This window comes from Diadema setosum, chromosome 18 (assembly GCF_964275005.1).
Source record: "Diadema setosum chromosome 18, eeDiaSeto1, whole genome shotgun sequence".
NCBI classification, from domain to species: domain Eukaryota; kingdom Metazoa; phylum Echinodermata; class Echinoidea; order Diadematoida; family Diadematidae; genus Diadema; species Diadema setosum.
In genome coordinates, this window is record NC_092702.1 from 18,643,052 (window position 1) to 18,667,119 (window position 24,068).

The 24,068-nt window shown below is 39.2% G+C and overlaps 1 protein-coding gene across 1 annotated transcript in view; it reads right to left on the minus strand.

The window, feature by feature from the left end:
* The window catches only part of LOC140241995 (G protein-coupled receptor kinase 5-like), a 148,037-nt gene extending 126,720 nt beyond the window's left edge, over positions 1–21,317 (minus strand). Inside the window, exon 1 of the mRNA XM_072321738.1 lies at positions 21,161–21,317. Within this exon, the coding sequence (XP_072177839.1) occupies positions 21,161–21,212 (52 nt within the window). The 5' untranslated portion in view covers positions 21,213–21,317. The remainder of the gene's footprint in view (positions 1–21,160) is intronic.
* Positions 21,318–24,068: the final 2,751 nt, after the last annotated feature.

Here is a 24,068-nt window from a genome sequence, read left to right on the forward strand (position 1 = left end):
TTATGGGTAATATTATTCCCATTGCCTTTAGAAAGAGGCAAGTCAAGTGGTCTTTTATTATGCAAAAAAGTGAAAATATGTTGAATTTTCTTTACATTTTCTTAATACTATTGTACTCATATGACATCACAAGCCTTAGTAGTCTCCTCATCCAGCGGTTCCAACACAAAAATTTAAAAAATTCATAACTTTTGCATCGATTGTCCAATTTTCCTCAAACTTTCACTGATGTATATTCTACTAATATTGCTGCATTCTCTCAATCCTCATGCAGGCCTCGAAATAGGATTTTGGAGGGGCAAGGCCATTTAGAAAAGGGCACTTTTTCCAAGAGGCCAGGGCACTTAGGTCAGTCAGAGGGGCACCAAGGCCACATTGGAAAGGATATGTTGGGTGTTTATACGTGATGTGAATGCCCCATAGAGCTGTATGCTATTGACCGTGCTGCTACACTCCAGCAGTGCACGCACGCATCTCTCCGCGGCAGACAACGTTAGGCAGTAGGCCATACGCAATACGATGTAGGTTCTGTAATACAGTACGTTCTCAACGCTAACGCCGCGCTCGCTTTGGAGCACTTCCGGCGCCATTTTGCTTTGAGCATGCGGCGCGGGCATGAATGCAGAGCAAGAGAGGTGGCAATGCTCGCAGCCGTGCGACAGGCCTGGCATTTTTTAGCATGGCTTGCGACCACTTGCTCCGGCCCGCCGCTGCCTAGCTAGTAACTCTATAGCCGCTGCGCTGCGGAGGCAGTCGGGACGGTAAAAGCCGGTCGGGCGTACATGTACGTAGACTTCTACACGTCGTCTCGTATCTCGGAAAGATACTTTGAGTTTGAATCAGATATATTGGGACACGAGTGAACTGAAGGTATGATATTTGAGATCAGGAAAGTTGTTCAAGCTTATTAAAGTGTAGACTTTGAGAAAGGGCATATTATACGTCATAAATAATAACTTTCATTCTAAAAGGGCACCACGGCCACAAGAAAAAGGGCACATTTTTTTTTGGCCGTAACTTTGATCAAGGAAAAAAAGGCATTGCGGCCAACGAGAGGGGCACCGACGGCCATGGCCATCGGTGGCCGTCGGTTAATTCGAGGCCTGCTCATGTTGGGCGGTGAGTTGGCTCAGTCGGTAGCGCGTCTGCCTCACGATCACGCGGCCTGGGTTCGAACCCGAGTCTGGACTGAGCAATGTTGTGTGTAAGCATACCGTCCCCTCTAGCAAGAGGCAAAAACACTCTGTCCCTCGGATAGGACATAAAATGGAGGTCCCGTGTATGAGAGAGCAAAAACTCATGCACGTAAAAGATCCCGCTTCATTCATTCATCGCAAAGAGCAGGGTGTTTTAACCCGGTGAAGTGGTCCCCCACCTCACATCCAACTGGACCCCATGGAAGACCAGCTTAACGTAGCTGAATATGGGCTATCCAGCCATCTTCTCAGATGGAAAATGAACAAACAAACAAAACAAACAAACAATGTTTATGAAGGTGAACCTGTCCTTTAATGTTAGAAAGTAAAGATATCACAAGGGCATTTTAGAATAGCCATAAGACATGTGACAGAAACATTGATAGTACTCCTCATTATGGATGTTTTGAGCACACAAAACAGCAGCTTCAATGGAAATTATGAACACCCCTTCATGACAATAATGACGAATATACAGTGCACAATGCACATTTACAATGCCCTATATTTCTAAACAATGATGAAATACCATATTTTCCAACTGTGACACAGTATTCAGCTACCATCAGTGGGGGGGGGGGGGGACTCATTTATCTGCACTGATGTTCTCCTCCAAAATATATGAAATAGTGAAGATTCAGGTACAATACCATCTCATATCAATTTTTGCACACTTCCAAGCTACTGTTCCAAATCACGCATAGATCTCGGCCATCGCATGATGATGACGGCGACTCAAGGTGTGGGGGCGTCAATATCGGTGGCACATCTGCCTGCAAGTGCACCGTTCTGTTCACCTTGAACACTTCACCCCAGCTTTCATATTTGAATGCATCTCAGATTTCGAATACGATTACAGAGTGGAGGACGGCGCATTCATTATCTAAATATCGCATGGGAGTCGTCATATTGCACTGATTGCAGAAGTGTGTAATGTGAATGTAAATTTTTCATTCACAAAGTTTCCTTGCTGCATACATATGAAACTAGAGGCCTTTTATTCTGCATTCAAATTGATCTCTTTCCCTGTAACTAGAGCCCTTGATGATATTACAAATTCAGAATCAACTACAATTAATCAGTGCCCCCCCCCCCCGCAAAAAAAAAAAAGTTAAGAGTGACATATCACAATACAAAGAAAAAGAAAATGAGCACCACTTGACATCATATGATCTTTGTATCTTTACATGACAGCCTCCTGTATGATACATACTAGTAATAGTGACCACTTTATATGTCACAAAACATATGGTCAGTTTTTAATGGAGATACACTGTACTTGTATTTAAAAATAGAGAGCAGTTAGTGGAGAGTGGACTATAATATGGTACTTCACAATCTGCTGCCTAAATGTGGGAAGACAACCTCAATTGGTGAACACTTTCTCTGGCAATTTGGACATTTGGGTTTTTCTCGTATGGAGATTCGTGCTTTCAGTTGATGTCATGGGAAACAAGGGATGCTCTAGCCTCGTGGTATTCCCACATGTCACCAATTACGCATTTCATCCGCTATAAACTTCATGCATGCATAATCATGTACAGTTGAACCTCTATTATCCGGCCTCCCTTTATCCGGATCTCTCTATTATCCGGACGCAATCTCGCCGTGATTTTTTTATCTTTTTTTAATAATTACGGGAGGAAACACACATGAATTACATATACTTGATACATTTCTTAATAATTATTTAGGTAAATCATCCCAAGAATTTATAAAAGAAAATGATTTCCGCTTGCAAACACGAACCTCTATTTTGGGGTCTGTTACTGAGTGTAACAATAAAAAGGTCGCAGTATACACATTACTACATGTGGTACTACAATGGGCTACATCAGTACATGTGTATAGTGTATGTACCATAGAGCTCTATTATACGGTATGTACATGTATAAAGCATTGAGTCTCCCGTATCCGGCCAAATCCCTTATCCGGATGAGCCCCGGTCCCGACTTGTCCGGATACGAGAGGTTCAACTGTACAATGTTATGCATGATGATCTGCAATATAATGCACATTGAAATTCTGGATTTCATGAGGATGAAATTGACTAATGGGTCCTGTCCACTTCTTGGGCAAGCAGTAGTCGAGTTCATGTGATGAACATGTGTGCATTCTCCAGCCGACACACACCTCGGACATGTGACGGGGTTCCATGGCGACTGACAACAACTCATCGTTTGTGGCAGTGTACTCACGACTGGCATACAGCGTATGGCACTTGCTGTGCCAAGAATAATAATAAATAATTCTGTTGCCAAGGAAACTCTATTTCCCTTGCATAAATTCACAGCTTATCCACTTTATTGCAGGCATGTTTAATACACAACTCTGTGTTTTGCTTGGTATTCAAATGAGAAAGAGTGTCACAAACAAGCCCAGAGGTATGAGGTCAGAAAAAAATTGAAAATAAATGGCTATGTACTTTCCACCACTCAGTAAAGGAAATACAGATAATTTATTTGAGTGACACTATAATCATTTCACTTCTATTACTTATCCACAGGAAGGCAGACATCACAAGGAGGACATGCCTAACGTGAAATATATTTGTGCCTGACTGCTTTTTATATTACCAAGTCAACAGAATGGGTGCATCTTTCTAGAAGCTACACCATACTCAAAAAACTAAAAGGAAGAGACTGACATGAGAAAGGTAGATTACTGCTGACGGTGATCGATCACTTGCATTGACAAGCAGATTGGCCTCACAAAGGACTCTGATTTACGCTGATTTACACTGCCAACAAACGGCTCCTATCACTGCAATTTTCTCGGGCGAGAGATGCGTAAATATCAATCAGCGTAGACGTGGCGAAGAAATCGCAAAAAGACTTTGACACCACATGATGGACTTTCACCATTCAGCCATAGACAGCTCCGGCTGACAGGTACAATAGGCAACGAAGAGCGCCGCCAATGTACGGAGTAGTACCTTGGCTTTGGACAGGTTACGAGTCTATGACAACAACCGCAGAGCCGCTTGATTGGACACTGCACCATGTCATAATCTGACCAAGCCTGCAAGGTGGCTGATTGCAAAATCATGCCTTATCAACAGTAGATGTGAATCGAGTATATACATAATTGCCCACGTGCAGACGCAGATTTCATCGGGTGTTGCCTTGGCAACATGCACCGACGGCCCAACAAAATTACGTTCCAGCGGCTTGATTTCTCATTAATTACTAACCTAGAATCATAAATAACATACACTCAAACTCTTCTGTACCTATTCTAGATTATGCTACACTCATAATAATGAGTCTCCCTTGTGAAAAAGATAAGTTGTCCATTTCTCCTGTAACATGGAAAAAAGGCCTCCCATTTTTAGGAATATTGAAAGAAAATCCGAAACCTTCAAGAATGCATATGGACTTTGGATTTCTCTGCGTCTTGCCTGAGGTCATTTAGGCAATCCATTCTACCACGAAGAGATGCCATTATTATTAATACATAATTTGTGTAAGCTCATTGAAGCATTTGGTATAACATACACATTTATAAACACATATTCAAATACCAGGACGTACCGGTACTTCAAATACTGTATACGCCATATATTTAGCGAGTCTAAATTTTCGTGAACTGGCACTTCCCGATGATTTCGCAAGTGGTTGAATTCGTGATCATGGAGTAATGTACTGAACAGAGAAATGTATTCATGTACGTGTGCGTCACATTCAAAATGAGATCAGAGTCATTATTTTCACATGTCTTTAATTTCGCAGATAGCACCTGACTACATAATTTGTGTAAGCTCACTGAAGCATTTGGTCTAACATGTATACACATAACACATCTGCAAATTTAAATGCCGGTACCAAGGACATACTTCAAATACTGTATACGCCATATATTTAGCGAGTCTAAATTTTCGCGAATTGGCACTTCCCAATGATTTCACAAGTAGTTAAATTCGTGATCATGGAGTACTGTACTGAACAGAGAAACGTATACATGTACGTGTGCGTCACATTCATATTGAGATTAGAGTCATTATTTTCGCATGTCTTTAATTTCGCGGATAGCACCTGACTCCCAAAATTCGCAAAAAAAAAAAAAAAAAAACCTTGCGAAATATTCGGCATTTACGGTAATACCTTTGGCACACTTCAGAGTTAAGGCATAGAAGTGACTTCAATGGAAGAGCTGTGTAACACACTGACCAGATCAAAACAGGCAAGTCATCTATTCAGACAGCAAAATTTGACAGCTACTCAAACTTCACAATTAGGTTTTGCGTACAGAGACTTTCTGATGTCAATTTTTTTTTTGTCCTTTTTTTTTTTTTTTCTTATGCTGCTGAATGAATAATGAGACAGAAGCCATTGAATATTGTAAAGCTTGATTTTATATGAGTCAAGGCCCAAGTGAGGCCAGGGGTGGATTGCAGCCGACCTTGGAATTGATAAAATGTCATCCCTGCACGCGATACAATGCCTAATACAAGTACACGTACCTGCACTACCTGGACGATGTAATAGCATATATATGTGCGGTGCCGGTAAGCTCCTCTCGTACCAGACGAACCGGTGTTTCATTTGATTTGCGTGCATTAATGGTGGCAAATTGTCCTCGTGGCAGATAAAGATTTAATCTCCCAGCAGCAGCAGCGGATGGAGCCCAGCCCCCCCCCCCCCCCTCAAAAAAAAAAGGGGGGGGGGGAAGTGCCTGGCTTCTTCATCAAACTGAGTGCACTTTCATCACTCATTCATGAGAGTCATACTTGGCATGGGACACAAAGTGCGTGGCAATATCCGAGTTAAAGCCCACATGCGGCTTTTTAGTCGTGACACAGACTTTGGAGATAAGTAAGCCTGTCTACACCTCATTCCGGAAGGTTAATTGTTCAAAATCCAGGGTCTGCTCCAGACACCTCCAAACACACAAAACACCTGCTATGTAGTACTCTCTGCTCAAACTACTACAATGTAGCATTCAAATCATTTACAATGTATCAGCAAAGACATTATATTGAAATATAATGCAATATTGACATAATCAAAAATTTTAATCACATCGCTCAGACGCGCTGGACATGCATCACAAATTAAACTTGTATTAGATTGCTACATGAACTGCAACTCCGCAGAGATACTGGGCATGAATGCAACGTGAGAATGCTTATTGTACAATGAACAATAACCAGCAAATCAAAATTCCATCACGGCCCATGCAATTACACTTAATTGAATGAAATCTGTCCTTGCACGACCTACACGGTATCAAAAATTCATCTGAACTGCCAGGATACTTCCTGTTGGGATTTTACAGCTCCGGAGAAAGCAAAACACGCAACAAACCTCAACATTCTACAGGACAATGTGGTTGAGAAAGCACTCGGTTAGGAGAAATCAAAATTACTCTGCAATGCAGCTTTTTCGACTATAAACAGGCATAGGATCTGATCAGATGCAGGATTACATGTACATGTACATGTACACTGTAGTGCTGTTCCATGAGAGCATACACCAGAGTTCTAAAGTGTGATGTCATAGCCATTCATCGCCATGGAAACTTGTTCTAAACAAGCTCACCTGGCCTGAATATCTATGAACACTATTGTTGCTAACCATGCTCTCACCTGGTTCCAACCCAAGCCATAAACAAAAGATTGTGACATCATCACTTTATTGTAGTACTAGTAGTACTCTACAGTACAATGTCAGCAGGACTAGAACAAAGGTCTATTAAAGGGATGGGTACATGTATGCTATTTCCACATTATAAGTGTACCCTCCAGAGCAGATTGCTATGTATTGCTTGGTATCCAACATAATTCTGTAGCAATATTACCCATAACGAGACCCCTGGAAAGGAGAGTATAAAAGGTGAACAACCCCATTTCCCCACAATAACACAAAATGCTCATACACGTATACAAAAAGTACATTGTACAAATTTAATGCACATCTTCACAGAGAAAGCAAGAACTACATTTGAAGAGTTTGTTCGCAAAAACCGATAAGTCCATATTTGTCAAATGGAGATATTTGCGATTAAAGGTCAAGAAAAATAAAGAGAATAATAAGAAAATATTCGCTTCTTTTGACCATAACTTCAAAAATGTACCTTTATATGTAGTGACCAATATGTCATTTAAAAGGTATTATTTTGTACTTTATGACAGTGACCGTACTTCAAAATCTTCAATAATGGACTTATCGGTTTTTGCGAACAAACTCTTCATTTGTAGAGTTGTTTCCAATCACACTATAAATAAACCTCAGTTGACAGATCAAGAGTAACACTGCGATAGCTAATCACTCCAATCATGTTGTTTACACTTTTCTGATCTGGCATCACACCCAAACGAAGAAATCATCGTTCATTAGCATGCGATCTCTCCCAGGCAAAGGGGGCGATCGGTGTACAAATTGTACACTGTACTTTGCACAGCTCCTGCGAGTCCCGCTCCTCAAGAGGGGAATTCGCGGGGGCTAGGAGACCCTCGTGCATAACACATGCAAAATCACGCGCCTTGGGCCGACACTCGTCTTCCCGCCAGCGCTGAATGACAACTTCTGCGGGTGGTCCTTGAGAGCTGCTCTACGCATCGGGCGCCGTGCACTTATCACCGACAGGACAAACATCAAAACACTAAATTTGCATGGGCAGAGAAGGGAGCAGCTATCCCTGCATGATCACAGCCGAGCCTTTCTTCTTGCTCCCCATAAAACACTTGGACCGTCTCTCCAATGCCTACCGATCAGACGGCGACCACCTCGACCTACTCATAAAGCACTGACGTCTTGCTGAAAATTTGAGCCGCTGAGTGGGTGAAGTCAGGCATAAAAAGCCGACTGGTGACCGTATTGACAAACCGTCAGGCCCTGATATTATCATTACAGTTTTCCCTCCAGCCACTCTCACTCTGTAGTCCCATGCAGCGGGAATCATGTTCCACAACTTCAAGTCTCAATATATGCAAGGAGCATATGAAGAAATACACCATGTACTCTGAAGGCTTGGCATTTTGAGGCATGCTGTCTTTTTTTTTTCTCTCTCTGTCAAATCTAAGCAAGAAAAACTGAAAATCAAGGACTTTCCTTGGATCTGTTCATCGCCAAACTCTTGATACACAAAGGTCTCTTGACAGATAGATCAATTTCATCAAAAAAACTTTCAGTCTCTCTTAATTGTAAGTCTGCACACAATACATGAATGGATCCTTTTCCTTCATATGTAGTTGTCAGCGATGACAATTACTAGTGGCCATGAAAAAGTTATGTCAAAATTGCTTTAGTGCTTGATGACATCCCCCCTCCCTCCAAAATGTCATCAAATTTTGTTCAATTTTCATTAGCATCCCTGTAAATTAAAAGTGCAGAGGGAGGACTGTCAAGGCATTGCTTCCATTCAAGGACATGACAAGGCCAAGAGATACAGTACATGTGTCGCAGCATCTGGGACTGTATGAGGGGTTTCAGACTACAAAATAATCTTGTGATGTGTAATCATAATTCTGGAATGCATTTAACATTTAATTATGTTTAGAGTTATTTGTACAAGATGACGTTCACACAGACTGATATGAGTCTCCCCACCAATAAACCATTTCGGTAGTGTTGTACAAGTATATTACAATTCATGTTAAAATGTTTCTTTTCCAACAGCCTAGTAAGGCCAAAAAAAAAAAAATTGTTGCATTGGCGTTTTTTTGTTTTGTTTTTTTTTTTGCTACCTGCATTTTACGTGTAAAACTCGTGCTCAGCTCAGTAAACAGTTACAACTGCTGCACCGAATGTGCTGTGTTCATCTATTCTACAAATCATTTATGAGGCCGATATTACTGGAATTATACCCCTTCACAGAATCTAAAGATGTTGAAATCCCTATCCTGAATGTTTTCACTTCATATTTTACTATTTTGACTTAGATAAGATAGATGCAAATTGACCCATATGTACGATCTTTTCATCGCACACGGCGATCTCTATTACAGTCCCACATATACAGATTCGTGTAAGTTCTCCACACAAGAAACCTAAGGCAAAACTGTGCACAATACATCGCAGTCTGAATGCTACGTATACACTGAATAAATCTTGGTAGAGTACGTGTCCGTGTTGGAAACAGATGACGTACTGATCAAGGAAGGCTTATGCGAGGCGCTAGATCTCTCCCTCGTACATCCGATATCCCCAGAGCCGTTTCCACTTCCGGGTTTGTGCGATCGCGATCGCAATCAACAAGATATTTGATATCGATAGCAAAAAAAATAATAAAAAAACATGGGGTCGGCGGAATTTTTAGAGTCGGGCGGGTTACGTCAATGCAACAATTTTTTTTTTTTGGCCTAATGGTGTATTTCATTCACCTGCTCCCTCCCATTAGATTCCATAGGCAGGAAGTCACTTAGTTGTTGCTAGGCACAAGTGTAGGCCAAGCCTCACATTTTTGTGAACAAAGCATGTTATTCCCGAATCAGTCATTGCTACATTTCGTACCTGCACTTATTGTATGGCAGCACTGGACACAGCAAACTCAATGGCCCATCCATTTCATACAGCAAAGTTTACAACTCTCTAAAGACTTCTGTACGCTGCAAAATGTGTATGAGTACATAACGTGCGCATACATTTACTATGGCAGAAGTAATGATACAAGATCAGGCTTGGCCCTATCTCCTCAATTGGGCTTCAGAGGTCAAAACATTCTGACTGTCAGTTTGAATGCCTAAGAATCAAGCATAATTAAACTGAAATTCAAGATTTGGCCAAATCAAATGGTGTGATATACAATTGTATGCAGCAGATATAATTTACTTTGAATGGATAACAGACCATGTTTAGGTCACTCGCCTTAGCATGATTGGCCTAATGATAATTTTAGAAACATAGAGTCTGAATTTGTGAGAAACATGAATCGAGTTTGCTTTCAAACGAAATTAAATTTAATAAAAATTCAATCAGTGCAAAACATGTGAATAAAACATGCATACAAACAATCTCTTCACACACACAAGCTGTACATTGTAAGTCTGAAACCCCTCTAATATACAAGTAGGATAGAGAATACATTACAAAAAAAACACTCACTCTTTCCTGCCTCTTGCTGAATGAAAATTTAAGCTTCGCAAGACGAACAAACAAACCAACCCAGTAGGCGTCATCACAGAAAATACAGCACGAAATCAAAAGCGCACAATTCAGGTACCAACAAGAGCCAACTCCCCGTGGTGCATGCTCCTCTAACAACACATGACAGGAAATGAAGGGGAAAAAAATGAAACAATTCAACCCAGGGTTAAAACGCGACTGTCCAATAATGGATGTTCCGCTATTAATAAGGGATGTACATTCTGCACAGGGCAGGAGATGGAGATTTAATGCTGAAAATTTCCCTCCGGACCACACCTCCACTGGGTACTAGATGCTCCTCCAGGTTTATCTTGCCATAAAACTTTCCATCAACCCAGGAAGAGAGAGAGAGAGAAAAAAAAAAAAAAAGAAGAGAGACAGGCACTCAATCGCCTTTGTTGGTTTGGTTTTTCTCATTTCATATTAAATGCTAGATGTCCTGTTGGGAAAATGAAGCTAAATTTTGCCAGCCAGGTACGTAAGGTACAGTAGCCAAGGATTTCAAGAACAGAATGTCGGTGGTCAAATTGTCTATGATAGGAAATGTCCAGTCAACAGTACAGGAGTTAGAATACCAGGTACTATTAAAAACACAATTCACCTCAAGACTACCGGTACATATATGTAGTATGTTTAAGATACAAGGTATGTACACATGCACACAGGCACTTGCACAGACGGCAGTATGGGTGCATCACAATTGATAGTTCGTATTTTTTTGCTCAATACTGTTTTGTAACTGATGCAATTGTTGATGTTGATAGTGCAGTTTCAAACAATGAGTAAATTTCAAGTTTGTATGGCTGTGAGCACATTTACAAACACACACACACGCACACACACACACATATCTCACTTGCCTTAACAAAAAAAAAAGCTAAAATACATCTAGCTTAGCAATTTACTGTTTATACAGGAAAATTCTCTTCTATGTGATTTCATCAACAGCAAGTTTCTGTTGCCCAAGATACAATATACACATTCATGTCCATAGGATTTTAGTATCCTACTGCTAAACTATAAACTGCTACATGTAAAACAATGCCTGCACCAACACTTTACCTTTAAAGAGACCACAAATGCAGAATTAAACACACAACCACCATTACAAAAAAAAAAAAAAAAAATGCTGAATGAAGCATGTAATAGGTTCACAAATATTGAACAAATCCCGCCCGATTCCTTCCATTCAGCATGGACAAGCCTTGCCGAGTTTCAATAGAATTAATAGGGCAACCATGCAGCCACAGCTATTCTGGAGGTCTCTGTTTCCATACATTCTTGCACACCTCTACACTGCTCCTTTTCTCTCATGCAGTTTCAAATTCTCATTCCACCTGCTGACCAATCGCTATGATTGCTTTTATATCAAAAAAAAAATAAATCCTTGACCGGTTTATCTAAATTGTAGATTGTATACTGGGTATTCAAATTTTATTCATGCCTTTCTGACAATGGCCCTTTTTGACAACCTGACAGGTTGCCAGAGGTTTGCCGCTGTGGCTCAACAACTACGCATGCAAACTGGATTCCAAGTTATGTAAAACCAGAAAAAATTGCAACTGATTGACAAATTGCCCTACATCGACGTTAAGCAGTACTAGAAAAAATTTCCGTATGAATTGGAGCCGAATGCCTTTTTTGCCAGTATGAAACTTTCGCAATTTGCGGACCATGTTGGTTTATGCAGCATTGTCCTGGCATTCAATGCATTGTGTAGACAAAAACATTCATACCATAATGCATTTTACTTAAATGCAAAGTTGGGCTCCTCACAAAATTTGCAAGTTTCATGAACATGAAAATTTCTGGTTTGTACAGTATTGAAAAGTGTTTTTGAGGTACAGGTTCATAGAATGAGCTCATAACTCCTATATATTTTGTACATCATCAGGAAAGATGAAACATCCATGAATTTGACTGTATAGTATGTACAGGTACTGTAGATGTTCAATAGCAAACCAGTCTATTCGGAGGGATAACAAGAGAAAATCAACATTGTACAGGGGTGGATCCAGGAATTCCGTAAAGGGGAGGCGCCTTTACAAAATTACCGGTAAAGGGGGGGGGGGGGTTGGGCGTACATGCCCCCCCCCCCCAATTTTTTCCTTTATTTTTCTTTTGCTTTAACAAAAAATAAAGAATGGGCGCGCACCCAGTGCACCCCCCTCTGGATCCGCCACTGTTGTATACTATTATTTCTTACTCTGAAGTCATGGACAATACATGTACAAATTTGTACATTGTATCTTTCACAGTCAAATGCCAAGCAGCACAATGAGCCATTGCATTCCATCACTTCCTTTTCATTCCAAACATCAAACATGTATCCCCCATTCTGTCTGTGGGCGCCACATTGGATCAATCTATCGGCAGCATTTCCCAGAGGCCAGTCATCTTCGAAAGTCTTGTGGTCAGCGACAAAAAGGAATCCCCATGAAAATGCAAATAGACGATAATGTGCACAAGACGTACAGTAGTTTTGATTCAAATGAGATAACACTCAAATGCAGGCAGACACAATGGTTTTTAAGAATTGGTGGGTATCCCACCTTCATGGTATTATTTGCCTTTCTGTAACTAAATTCAGAAAGCCGACAATTATCTACTTTCAGCGTATAGATGCCTTGATCCCAGATAATGAGTGTGCAATTTTCTTCAGAGCACAGCAGAAACTTTTGTTGTTGTTGAGGATCAGTCCCCATGAATTACAGCTCAGTATCTTGTTACAAATGGACTCTATCACATTTACTAATGTACAAATGTAGTACAATGTTCTTTGAATTCTAACTGATTTGTCACTGTGCAGCGATGCGTTGATCCATTTGCGGAACAATAGCTCAGCTAAAAATACATTCTATAGCATTGAATTTGCAAGTTAAGAATGACTGAAGCTACAGGGGTTGATTAAAAACACGTACAGGATCAGCTACAGCTACATTGTATAAGTACATTGTAAGCAGAAATCAATCACCTGTGAACAATCACAATTGTGATAGTTGCTGCAGTTGTGTATCATGACTGCAAAGTTCGTGGTGTCACAAACTGTACAAAGCAACGTCGCCAACTGGATCTGAAGAATTGTTCATATCATAATATAAATGCATGTACACTTCTGATGTATCATGAAACAAAAATTGAGAACTTGTTATGCACCACCTCTAACAAGTAAGGTGCTCTACACTGTAGTGTGCTCATCCCCAAGTATCTGCACAGTATTTGGATATTACTACACAGAAAAACTCTAAGTTGGTGATGGGAAGGAAATTACATGTTTGTACAATGTACAGTATCTATTTCAAAAAGACAGTTACAAAATAGACCAGGGCCATGCAGACAAAAGCAAGAAAACAACAACATCAAAATGTACAGATTTGTCTGTGCCCTGCATTGACGTATATTACAGGGTGTATGTATACAAGACCTTGTTGTATTAAAGGATCGTTCTCTACAAGTACACTACTAAGACACGGCCCACACTCTACAGTACAAACATATGTATTTGTTTAGAACACAGCAGGATTCAAAAGGTCTTTATTAAAACCTATGTGTGCTTTGTTGACAAATCTCTCCATGGATCCCTCTTAAATCACTGACATGGTCATTCATAGTTCATTGCCAAGCTATTTAAGTCAGCTTTATCTGTTTACAAGGATCACTAAAATTGGTCTTTACACACACACACACACACACACACTAAGCTGAAAGTAAACCACTGGACTCTCATGACTCATTCTACACTTCAGAGTTGTCACCTCAATAGAGCAAAAGAGAGTTCTTCTGGCAATTGTCCAATATTCATGTTTTTACTTAAAGTTTAGCAAATGAAGACGAACAAAATATTAAATGTACACCTGTACAACTGTATATCATATTTACCAATGTTACATAATTTACACAACTTGTTACAGACAAATTCAGGGAATGGCAAAGAATCAACAAGGATTTAATGTAATTCCTTAAAGATGCTTTAAAATGTTAATTTGTGTGTCATTTACTGCACAGTCAGTATTATAAAATTGCACCCCCCCCCCCCCGTGTCCGAATACATTACAGTGTATACAGTGTATTCAAATATATCTATTATGATGGTAAACAATACCCAATAGTAAAATCTCACACTACATACGAAGCATCAATGTGCACTGTATAGTGTAGGCTCACTTTTCATTCTATCAATGGCATTACCAGTATATCTGGTGTACAATGTAGAACATCAAAGATGAAGTACTACTGTACATCACTTTCCCAAATGACCTGTAAAACTACATTGTGTGAGTCTGTTTCAAGGGGGCTCTGCCCAGTACTGGTTGTAGTACATGTTGTATAATGGAAGAAGATTGTAATTGAAATGCACACAGACAATCTGTCATTTTACTTATACATGTACAAGACAGGCAGCTTCACACCCACATGTTTGCTTGCCCAAGGCGACTAAAACTTATACTGTTGGGCAAGTAAAATGAATGGGCATTTGCACATTAAAAGTATGGGGGCCCTCTGCCAAATTTCCTTTCCGGAAAGTACTCTAGCAGAAATAGTGGATATATTATTATACGTATATATACTATTTTTCTTTTAATGCCCTGCAAAAGATCATGCTTTGCTTCAAAGTCTTTCTTTCTCTGTCTCAAAAAAAAAAAAAAATCAAAACAAAATCAGCAACAACCTAAATGATTGGACTTTTCTTCCAAGCTTAATACCAATGTGTGTATCAGACACTCCATGCAGTGTTTGTCTATCAAACACTGCACACAAAAAGCCAATATGAGTATTTCCTCTTCGGGGGGGAAAATGCACAATGAGGTGTGAACAAAAGCAGAACAATATCTGTCGCCCTCGCATTATATATATCCTAAAAATATCAAACCTCTGTTAACTTGGCGCATGTCGTAATCGACACCATCTCCGAACTCTGCCCACATTCTGTCAAGCTGCAAGACGACGTATAGTGTAGTTATATTACAATGCTAATTGCGGTGAACTTCCTCACACGATTGGAAGTCGAGAAAATTATGATTTATGATAAGCCTTTTGCATCGCTCTCCTGGGTGGAACTGGGGGGCTACATTGTAGCTACGTCCACCAAGCTGCGCATGACACTTCCATTCACATACACACGTACTGTGTACAACACACAGAAACTTCCTTCATTCAACAAATACTACATTGTATACCTTCTATGAAAAATGTACATTCCCTACTCAAATCATGTTGACAGTGATATCATAATTATTTCCAACAAGCTACTCCCGCAAAAGAAAAGGAATGAATAATGTATCTAGATAAAATCTTCTCCGCGTATGTTATGATTTCTTTCACTGATGCATACCTTCATACAGATGCTTGGATCTATCACAAGAGTACTTGTACACTTGCCAAATACTTCCCCGTTATGAGGATAACATACAGTGTGCATGTACAGTTACAATGTACCTTGTGCTCCAGAACAATAATAACACCATGTTCAGTTTTGAATGCAAACACTTCCTACGAGTATAATTTGCAAAACAAAACTGTACCGTCGTGCTTCATATACAATGTACATTCATACCCGAACAACATGAAAAACTATGAAGACAATAGTATTCAATATCCATTACCATACAGCTGTACATGTATTGCATGTTTGGCATTTTAAATTAAAACAACCCATGCATCAAAATGACTCTACAAGAGTTTGTTCAATCTAGTACCTCCTTGGTTCAATGTACAATGTCCAAGTGTACTCAATGCATTCGCCAATGCTATCATTGATATTCAAAGTCTAGGTGTAAACATATCCTGTCTGCGTGTTGATTGGAGTTACCAGTATTATTGGTGATGGTACGCAGGCAAGATTGTACACTGTATGTCAGTTTTCTTTTAAACAAATTCCAAAATGAATACATGTACCTCACTCTACAATTACTCTGTAATTGCTTTTCCAAACTTTATGACTGTACACACAAAACCAATGGCTGGATGTCACGACAACATACCCGTTCTCTACGAAAGAAATTTAAAAAATTAAAAAAAGTGAAAGAGTTCTAAAAAAAGTGAACAAAAATCCCAGATGACGCAAATGGTGCTGTCATGGACCTGGGTTGACAAAAAAAAAAAAAAAAATTCTGAACGCGCAACTTCCTCCTTCCATTTTTTCCGATCAATGCTGTCGAGCTCTGGAGCAGGGCATTGTAAACGTCATGCACGGCACAATGCATCAATTGAAACATAACACTCATACAATGCACGGTACATGTACACATCAAGCCCACAACTATGACGAAAATATTGTATGCGACTGCATAAAAAAGTTGAATATTAAAAGTGAGTATGCATGAAAGAAGGGATTCACTGCTATTCTTTTCCCCTCCTGTACATTTTTGAGTTCTGGCAACAAACCTGACATGGGTGAAATGATGACATCCAGTGGTTTTTTTTTTTTTTTTCTTTCTTTTCTCTCTTACTCCTTGCTAGATTTTCCTTGAGGTCAAGTACGGTCTAGATGTCAATGTCCTCTGGAACAGAGATTTCTAGTAATCTTTCAATTTCAGAGATTTCAAAGTACAACGTAATCTTTCAATTTCATTTGGAAAATGTCTTCACTAGACTGTTCACTGGGTCTCATAAAAACAAAATCTTTGTACCATTACCAGATGAGGTACATGATCTACATGCATGCATTACATACTGTACATGTACAGGTAGTACTTACAATGTACATTTGTGTACATACACGCCGTTTGATACTAGTATTTGATTACATTGTAGCTGAGTGTAAAAATCCATCAAACATTCATTGACTGAACACACTCTGCCACTGTTTTTCAAAGATACCGACTACAAATTCTAGCTTTACTGCAATCATATTTTACAAGAGATAGTAACTTGAGACAAAGATACATTGCATGAAGAGAGGGTAGTAAATTAAAGTTCCATGAAAGAATGAAATGTTTTGAACTGAATCCATCAAAATCAAAATACTGTACTGTGCACTGTAAGAGTGACATGCACGCGCCTGATACTCTTATTACTTTTTGTGTGACGTATTAAACATTATTGTAGACTGTGTTAGTTGCTGATGTTTCTAGTGTAAGGCTTTTCATCAAATGTGATAAAATATTCACAAATAATACTTTTCATCAAATCACCAACTATTAATGACCTAACATAACTTACACGTATTCTAGCCATATGGACACTTGTTATAGACAACGCTCAACAGAGAATAAAAATAAAAGAAAGAAAATCATTCATAGCCTGTCCTATGTACATACAGTACTTTATCCAGGGCTCGACACTAACGGTGGCCCGGTGACCCAGGGCCACCAAAAACGCACGTCGGGCCACCAAAATTTCAGAAATGAAGAATTTGGTGGCCTGATCGGGCCACCATAAAAGGTCGGATGTTTGCCTTTGGGCCACCAAAAATAAAAGTTAGTGTGGAGCCCTGCTTTATCAACTGGTTTAAACTTTGTGGAGGGAAATCTTTATATCAAAATTTTCAGTTTATTCATGACCATTCCAGCAAATCAAATACAAGTAGGGATTACATCGTACATCAAATGCTTGAGTAATCACTGAGATCAAAGTTCATAGTTTCTCATACACTACTTGTACGAGTAGATCAATACAAATACTAATATCCTGTTCAACCAAGTCTACAGTATAATAAAGCAATAATATATTGCCTAGGTAGAATTCTAGCACTTGTTCCTGGCAGAAATTATTTGTCTATGGACACCATTCTTTAGAAACTGGCACTGCCCCTCAAAGAGCTTGACTGCATGCCAAAATGCATCAGTTTGCAGACCAAGCATCAAATTACTGAAGGCAACGATCCTTGTGCATTGTGTATGAATATTATATCGTATGTCCCTTTGTGAACAAAAGAAGAGCTTCTCAATAACAAACCTGATACAATACCAAGAGCAAAATGCACGCAGGAAAAGAGGTCAACTTCATACACTGCTAAAAGTAAAAGGGATAAGAGTATGTACAACGACTACAGACTATTTACACTAGATACAAGCATAATAGATAACACAAAGCGGAGAAGCACTGATTATGATCAAAGCTTGTAGTCATACATGTATTCAATGGTGTCTGCAAATTCTAGCCAGCATCACTGCATACTTCTCACAAACGCACAGTCAGCTGTACTCTGAACGGGCTTCTTGGAATGCATACATGCGGTGCTTGAATGTTGGTATGCATGTTTTCGGTGTTCGGAAGTACTGTGAAAGCAGAAATTTGTGCACGGTTTATTTTTTTTTTGCGCTCGGTCGGGTAAGATGAATTTTGCGCGTTCTCACTTTTACAGACAATCACAACAATTGAGTGCGCATTTCAAACAGCCCACCATTATCACGGCAGTTTGAAGGGCTTTGTCTTAAATACTACAGCTTATATGTACTTCTGTTTAACAACTTTGCATGCTTACAAAATTTCCCCATAAATTCCATGTCGTGAAAGAACGTGTAACAATCACTGTCGCTTTTACAGTATCAGTCAAGACTTGAGGACTGAATTAATTAACACACTGCAGTCAGATTAAAGCTCTCTGGCAATTCGCAGGCGAAAAAAAAGGGCGCGAAGTGTGATCTGCATGTTACAACAGCCGAGGTTGCAATGGCAATTCACCACTGTCTGGCCATTCCATCTCCTCATCCCCATACCCTGGAGGACAGTTCAATATAACCATCCCATCTGGTAGAGTCATAAACCATAGATGGGTGCATCACCTCCCCCTTTTTTACAAGATAATGGGTTCCACGCTCTCACTACAGGCATTACTGTATGTATCATGTTTCCATTCGCTACAAATCATTTTTTTTTTTTTTTTTGGGGGGGGGGGGGGAGTTCCCTCAAATATGTGAATTTTCACAGCCATGCATGAGAAATGCCATTAGCTTACAATGTATGTCACATTTGTGCCTGCATTTCATTCCTCTCTGCACTGTCAATATGAAGTTTCTGAACTGGATATCAGCGAGATGAAAGCAAAAGAGGAAATGTAGTGTTGCATCTTCTCAAACTGCTGAAGAACTGCAATTCATGTTACTACTAGACTTCATAGACGCCTTTGAAGACATTAATGGATGCCTAATCCTAAAAAAAAAAAAAAAAAAAGTCTCACAAAGCAATACTCAAATTACTCTTATCTGGTCCTGCAGTACCCTTGTTGTGTGTTAAGCTCATATAATTGTACACACACACTTGATATACAATTGTGCAGGTTGTTCATTGCTACCATATCTGCGGACGGCTTCTGCAGTAGCTCTTAGATTGTTCAAACAAAAATCTTATTCACTCTGTGCACTAGTATTCATGGCAATTATGCACATGTTACAGAGTACATACTACTTGTGTGTACTATACACATGACCATAAAATAAAACCCCATGCTTCATGCTCACATACCAATACTGCAGACTTCTCGCAGCATTCCTTAATTATTTAGGCCTACATTGTACACGTGGATCTACAAACAACTAGCTCTGACTGTGAAATAAGAATCCTCATTAAAATTGTGTTTAAATATCATATAGCGGTAGTCCATATTAAGGCCTATGCTTTACATTTGACTCTCTATTAATATTGATCTTGGTGCCATCTCCCAGTACCTTTGAGTTAGTTTCCTTGCTTAACCAGTTGAAGACAAGTCCCGAGTACAGTGCTATACTCGGGCAGGTGTCTATGGGAAATGCGTGCTGTAGCAAAATCAGCCCATCACCCTCAACGGATTAATTGAGCACAATGAATAGGACCTGGCTTTAGCTATACGGCCCAGCTGATGCAAGCTAGCCACCTTGGTACAGTTGAATTGGTTGAGAAATGAAAAACAGTAAGAACAATGTGTCATATCGATCTATTAATCTATGGCAAGATTAAAGGATGTGCACTTTTGTAACAAGAAAAACACACACACAAAAAAAAAACTGTGACAAAAAATAGAACGATCGATAGGGATAGATGTGGCACACACCAGTGCAGAGGTCAGATTTTGATCTGGCACGTCAGTGCAGGAAGTGGTCTAGAACTGCGTTAGTACAGCTCAGCAGGTGAGAAGGAAAATGCTGTTTGCTCGCTCCCCCCCCCCCCTTAAAAAAACAAAGAAAAAAAAACATGTCTTCATTTGGTTTGAGCCCAATAGCAATAGATTAGTGCAAAGTAGACCTCTACTACAAGGTTGTATCCTCCCGTTAGCATTAGTGTGACTGTGACGCTCTTCCCACTAAATCAGAACTAATAAGCTACATCTTGGCGTACATTCTGGACTTGACAACTGTGATGTTTGCCATCTATACAAAGTGTATAGTTTACCATTTAATACCAGATAGTCTTTCAAGTCTCACAACTACACAAGCCGTGGATGGTACTGATTTCATATACAAGGGTGATAACAAGTGAAATTTTTGAATGCCTGATCTGTCGATCGATGCAAATCATATTCATACTGTATTCTGCATGATTGCCATGGATGGTCATCCCACATTGACAATCATGCGTTGTGTTCAGTTATCCATTGAGCCCAGTCTAGACTAGACAAAGCTTTGCGAAGGTGTCCACGTGGAACGAATTAGATAAAAACAGAGGATATTACATCCGCAAACAATCGTAATCGGTTCAATTCAGTTAACTTGACCGTAGCTGTGCAGCTGTGCAGGACAGATAACACAGCAGATGCGTATGGATGGGTGAGCTTGAAGATCAAGAACGCTGACTTCGTATGTACAGTGCTGCCTACACACATAACAAGACGGGGGCATACCTCGCTCAATGACCAACTAACGTTAGTGAATGCATTCGCTCGGCACTTGCTAACTTGCTAACTTCCGCAAGTTCATGATCAACTGCAGCATGCAAAAACATAAGGCGAGGAAAATGTCTTACCGTCTCTGGCCTTCAAGTAAACGGTGTTGGCCACGATATTTTCCAACTCCATAGGTGATGGTCGTGGCGGCCGTGGCCTGAAAACTCCAAAATTGTGCAGGGGTTGGGGGGAAAGGGTGTGGTGGTTCTCCGCGCACAGCTGTAGCAGCAGCGTATAAACTCCATTAGCAGCGAACACTGCTCGCTCGAGTTACCCGCGGTACGGTACACAGAAATCACGATCGCTGTCAGAAAACACGGAAAACGCATAGTCCGCATACGTACACTACATGTTGGTCGCGCGTACTGATGATCGGAGGTGCTAATAAGATTATTTCGAGGCACATACGTGCAGATTTAGATTGTACACTCCGTACAGGATGCCAAAATGCAAATGCTAATTCCGCGGTTGTAGACGCTGAGCAAGTATCAACAATCAGTATAGCGTTTTTATATACCAAACTTCGTTCAGTTCAATAAAATTGCCACTCAAATCCAAATATTCCAGGGACAACTTTGATTATCTTTCTAAATGATACTGATTTATTCATAATTCATTGCACAGTGCAAAAACAAAATTCATAGAAACTTTGTAAAGATTGAGAGAACTTTAAATACAACAGCATTAGGTAACTTTTCTGCATCTTTCTAGAGTTCTATTCTGTAATAGAAAGAAACCACATTCTTAATAAATCTGAACGGTTTTATTTAGACTTTAAACTAAACACAAAATGTAGAAAATTATAGAAAACAACCCATTTCGTACTTCCCTTTAATTATTTTTCAGTTTGTCTCTCTTTCCTCCCTCTCATATATCCTTTTCGTCTCTTTTCGTGTTATTTTGCTTCATCTGCGTTCATATTCTCTTGATTTTAAGCATCGCGGACGTGACATACTTCTACTTTACCATGTGTAATATCAATGATGATAAAGGTGATCGCTGCACGCGTATAGATCTCCGACAATATTAATAGGCCTATTATGAGAGGGACTGAAAGAATTTAAGGAAGATGATCATGAACGAAATGTTATCAAAAATAAGGTTTGCCTCACACAAAATTCTTTGTTTGTTTATGTTCTTGTTGTCTGATTTTATGTGTTCACATTTTACTTTTGGGAAATCTAAGTGACAATGTGTTCAACGTAAGTTATTGGTGATGATTATGAATTAATTTTCTGCAGGCCTATAAGTGGTTGAGCGCATTGATTGGTTATGAATGACTGCGGTTTATACATCCAACTTTAAATTAAAATGGGATAACATAAATGATTATTGTTATGATGATGAACCATCATCATCATTTTTACTCTCCTCGTTTTTGTAGCTCTTTATCGCTTTATTATCATTATTATTATCATTATTATTATTATTATTATTATTATTATTATTATCATCATCATCATTATCATTATTATCATCATCATCATCATCATCATCATCTTTATATACCATCATCATTTCTGTTATCATTGTCTCGTCTATCACCACAAGATGTACAATGTATAAATCTTGAAGATCGGCATCACATCACTCGTACAGCATCTTCCATCATGATGATGGAAACTCAGACTTGTAATGCCTTTTTTTTAAAAGGATTGCTATTATCATTGATATTGTATTATCATTGTTATTATTATTGTTGTTGCTGTTATTTTTATTGTTATCATTTATGCACTATTCTATAGATTAAGGGATATTAAGATTTGATGCATAACACGGGTATTTGTTCGTATTAAAGATGAGAAATTGGAATCCGCTATGAGCAGCAAAGAGTCATCTATCCTATAACAGCAGCCGAAACCGGTATAGTGTATGACTTGTGTATCTCCTGCTGGCTTTGCAGTGTCGACCTCACATCAACCTACAGAACTAAGCCCAAGTCTTAAAGTATACCCAAAAACCCACGTGCATGATGTTTCCAGTTCGTTGTTCCCAAGGTTTGGTATGTTCCGAAAGTTCGTTTTACCGAAGATTTGTTAATCCGAAAGTGAAATAAGGTTCATTATTTCCAAGGTTCGTTATTCCGAAGGTTTGCTAGTCCGGAAACGAACTATTATCGTTCGTTAGTACGCACCTTGGTGCATTTATAGAATGTCACATAAAAAAAGACAAAGCGAAAATAAAAGATCAACCCTAAATGCGGGATTTTCACTTGCATGTAACTGCAAGTAGTTGAACATTACAACATGCACTAACTTATCCGCCTTTATAGCAGACTCCACAGTGGTTGGTCTTGTCGCTGGCTCAGTTATGTAAATTCATAAACCTTTCAATTACGCGAGACGTCAATTTGGTGACATATTCAGCGTTATAAATAACTTGAGTGAAAATCCAACTTTTGCTCCATCTGATTCTGGGAAATCAAGTGTGATCAAACAGACAGAAGAGTAGGAATTTCAGTGGAATCAGGTGAATAGAATAAGAAAGTTATGACATTTTAGAGTTTTAGAGGTTTTTTTTTTCATGGAACGGTATATTTGCCATTATTTTGCAACTATTCGTCGTATAAGTCATTCATGAATTTATAGGACATCGTACATCAATATTCGCAATGCGTACACATTGACCTCACTGTACAACACATTTTCAAGTTTTAATGAATTCAAAAGGAATTTACGCCATAATTCTATATAGGTTCAAATCAATAATCATATAAAGTTCTATGAATTATCAAAATATTTAATATTCTTTCAAAGAGAGGGCACTGCAGTTGCTGAATGATTAATCAGAAACATAAGTTGCTTCATTTTGATTTAAAAACCAATAAGAGGGTTGAACAGTTGGATTTACGAATAATTTTCGGAGAAAAAAAAAGAAGAAGAAGAAGATAATACTATGATCATCGTATGATTCAGAAGGGGGGATTGGAACTAGTTGTCGGAATTTTTTTTTCTATCAAAAATCATTTTGCTATTCAGGTTTTCTGCT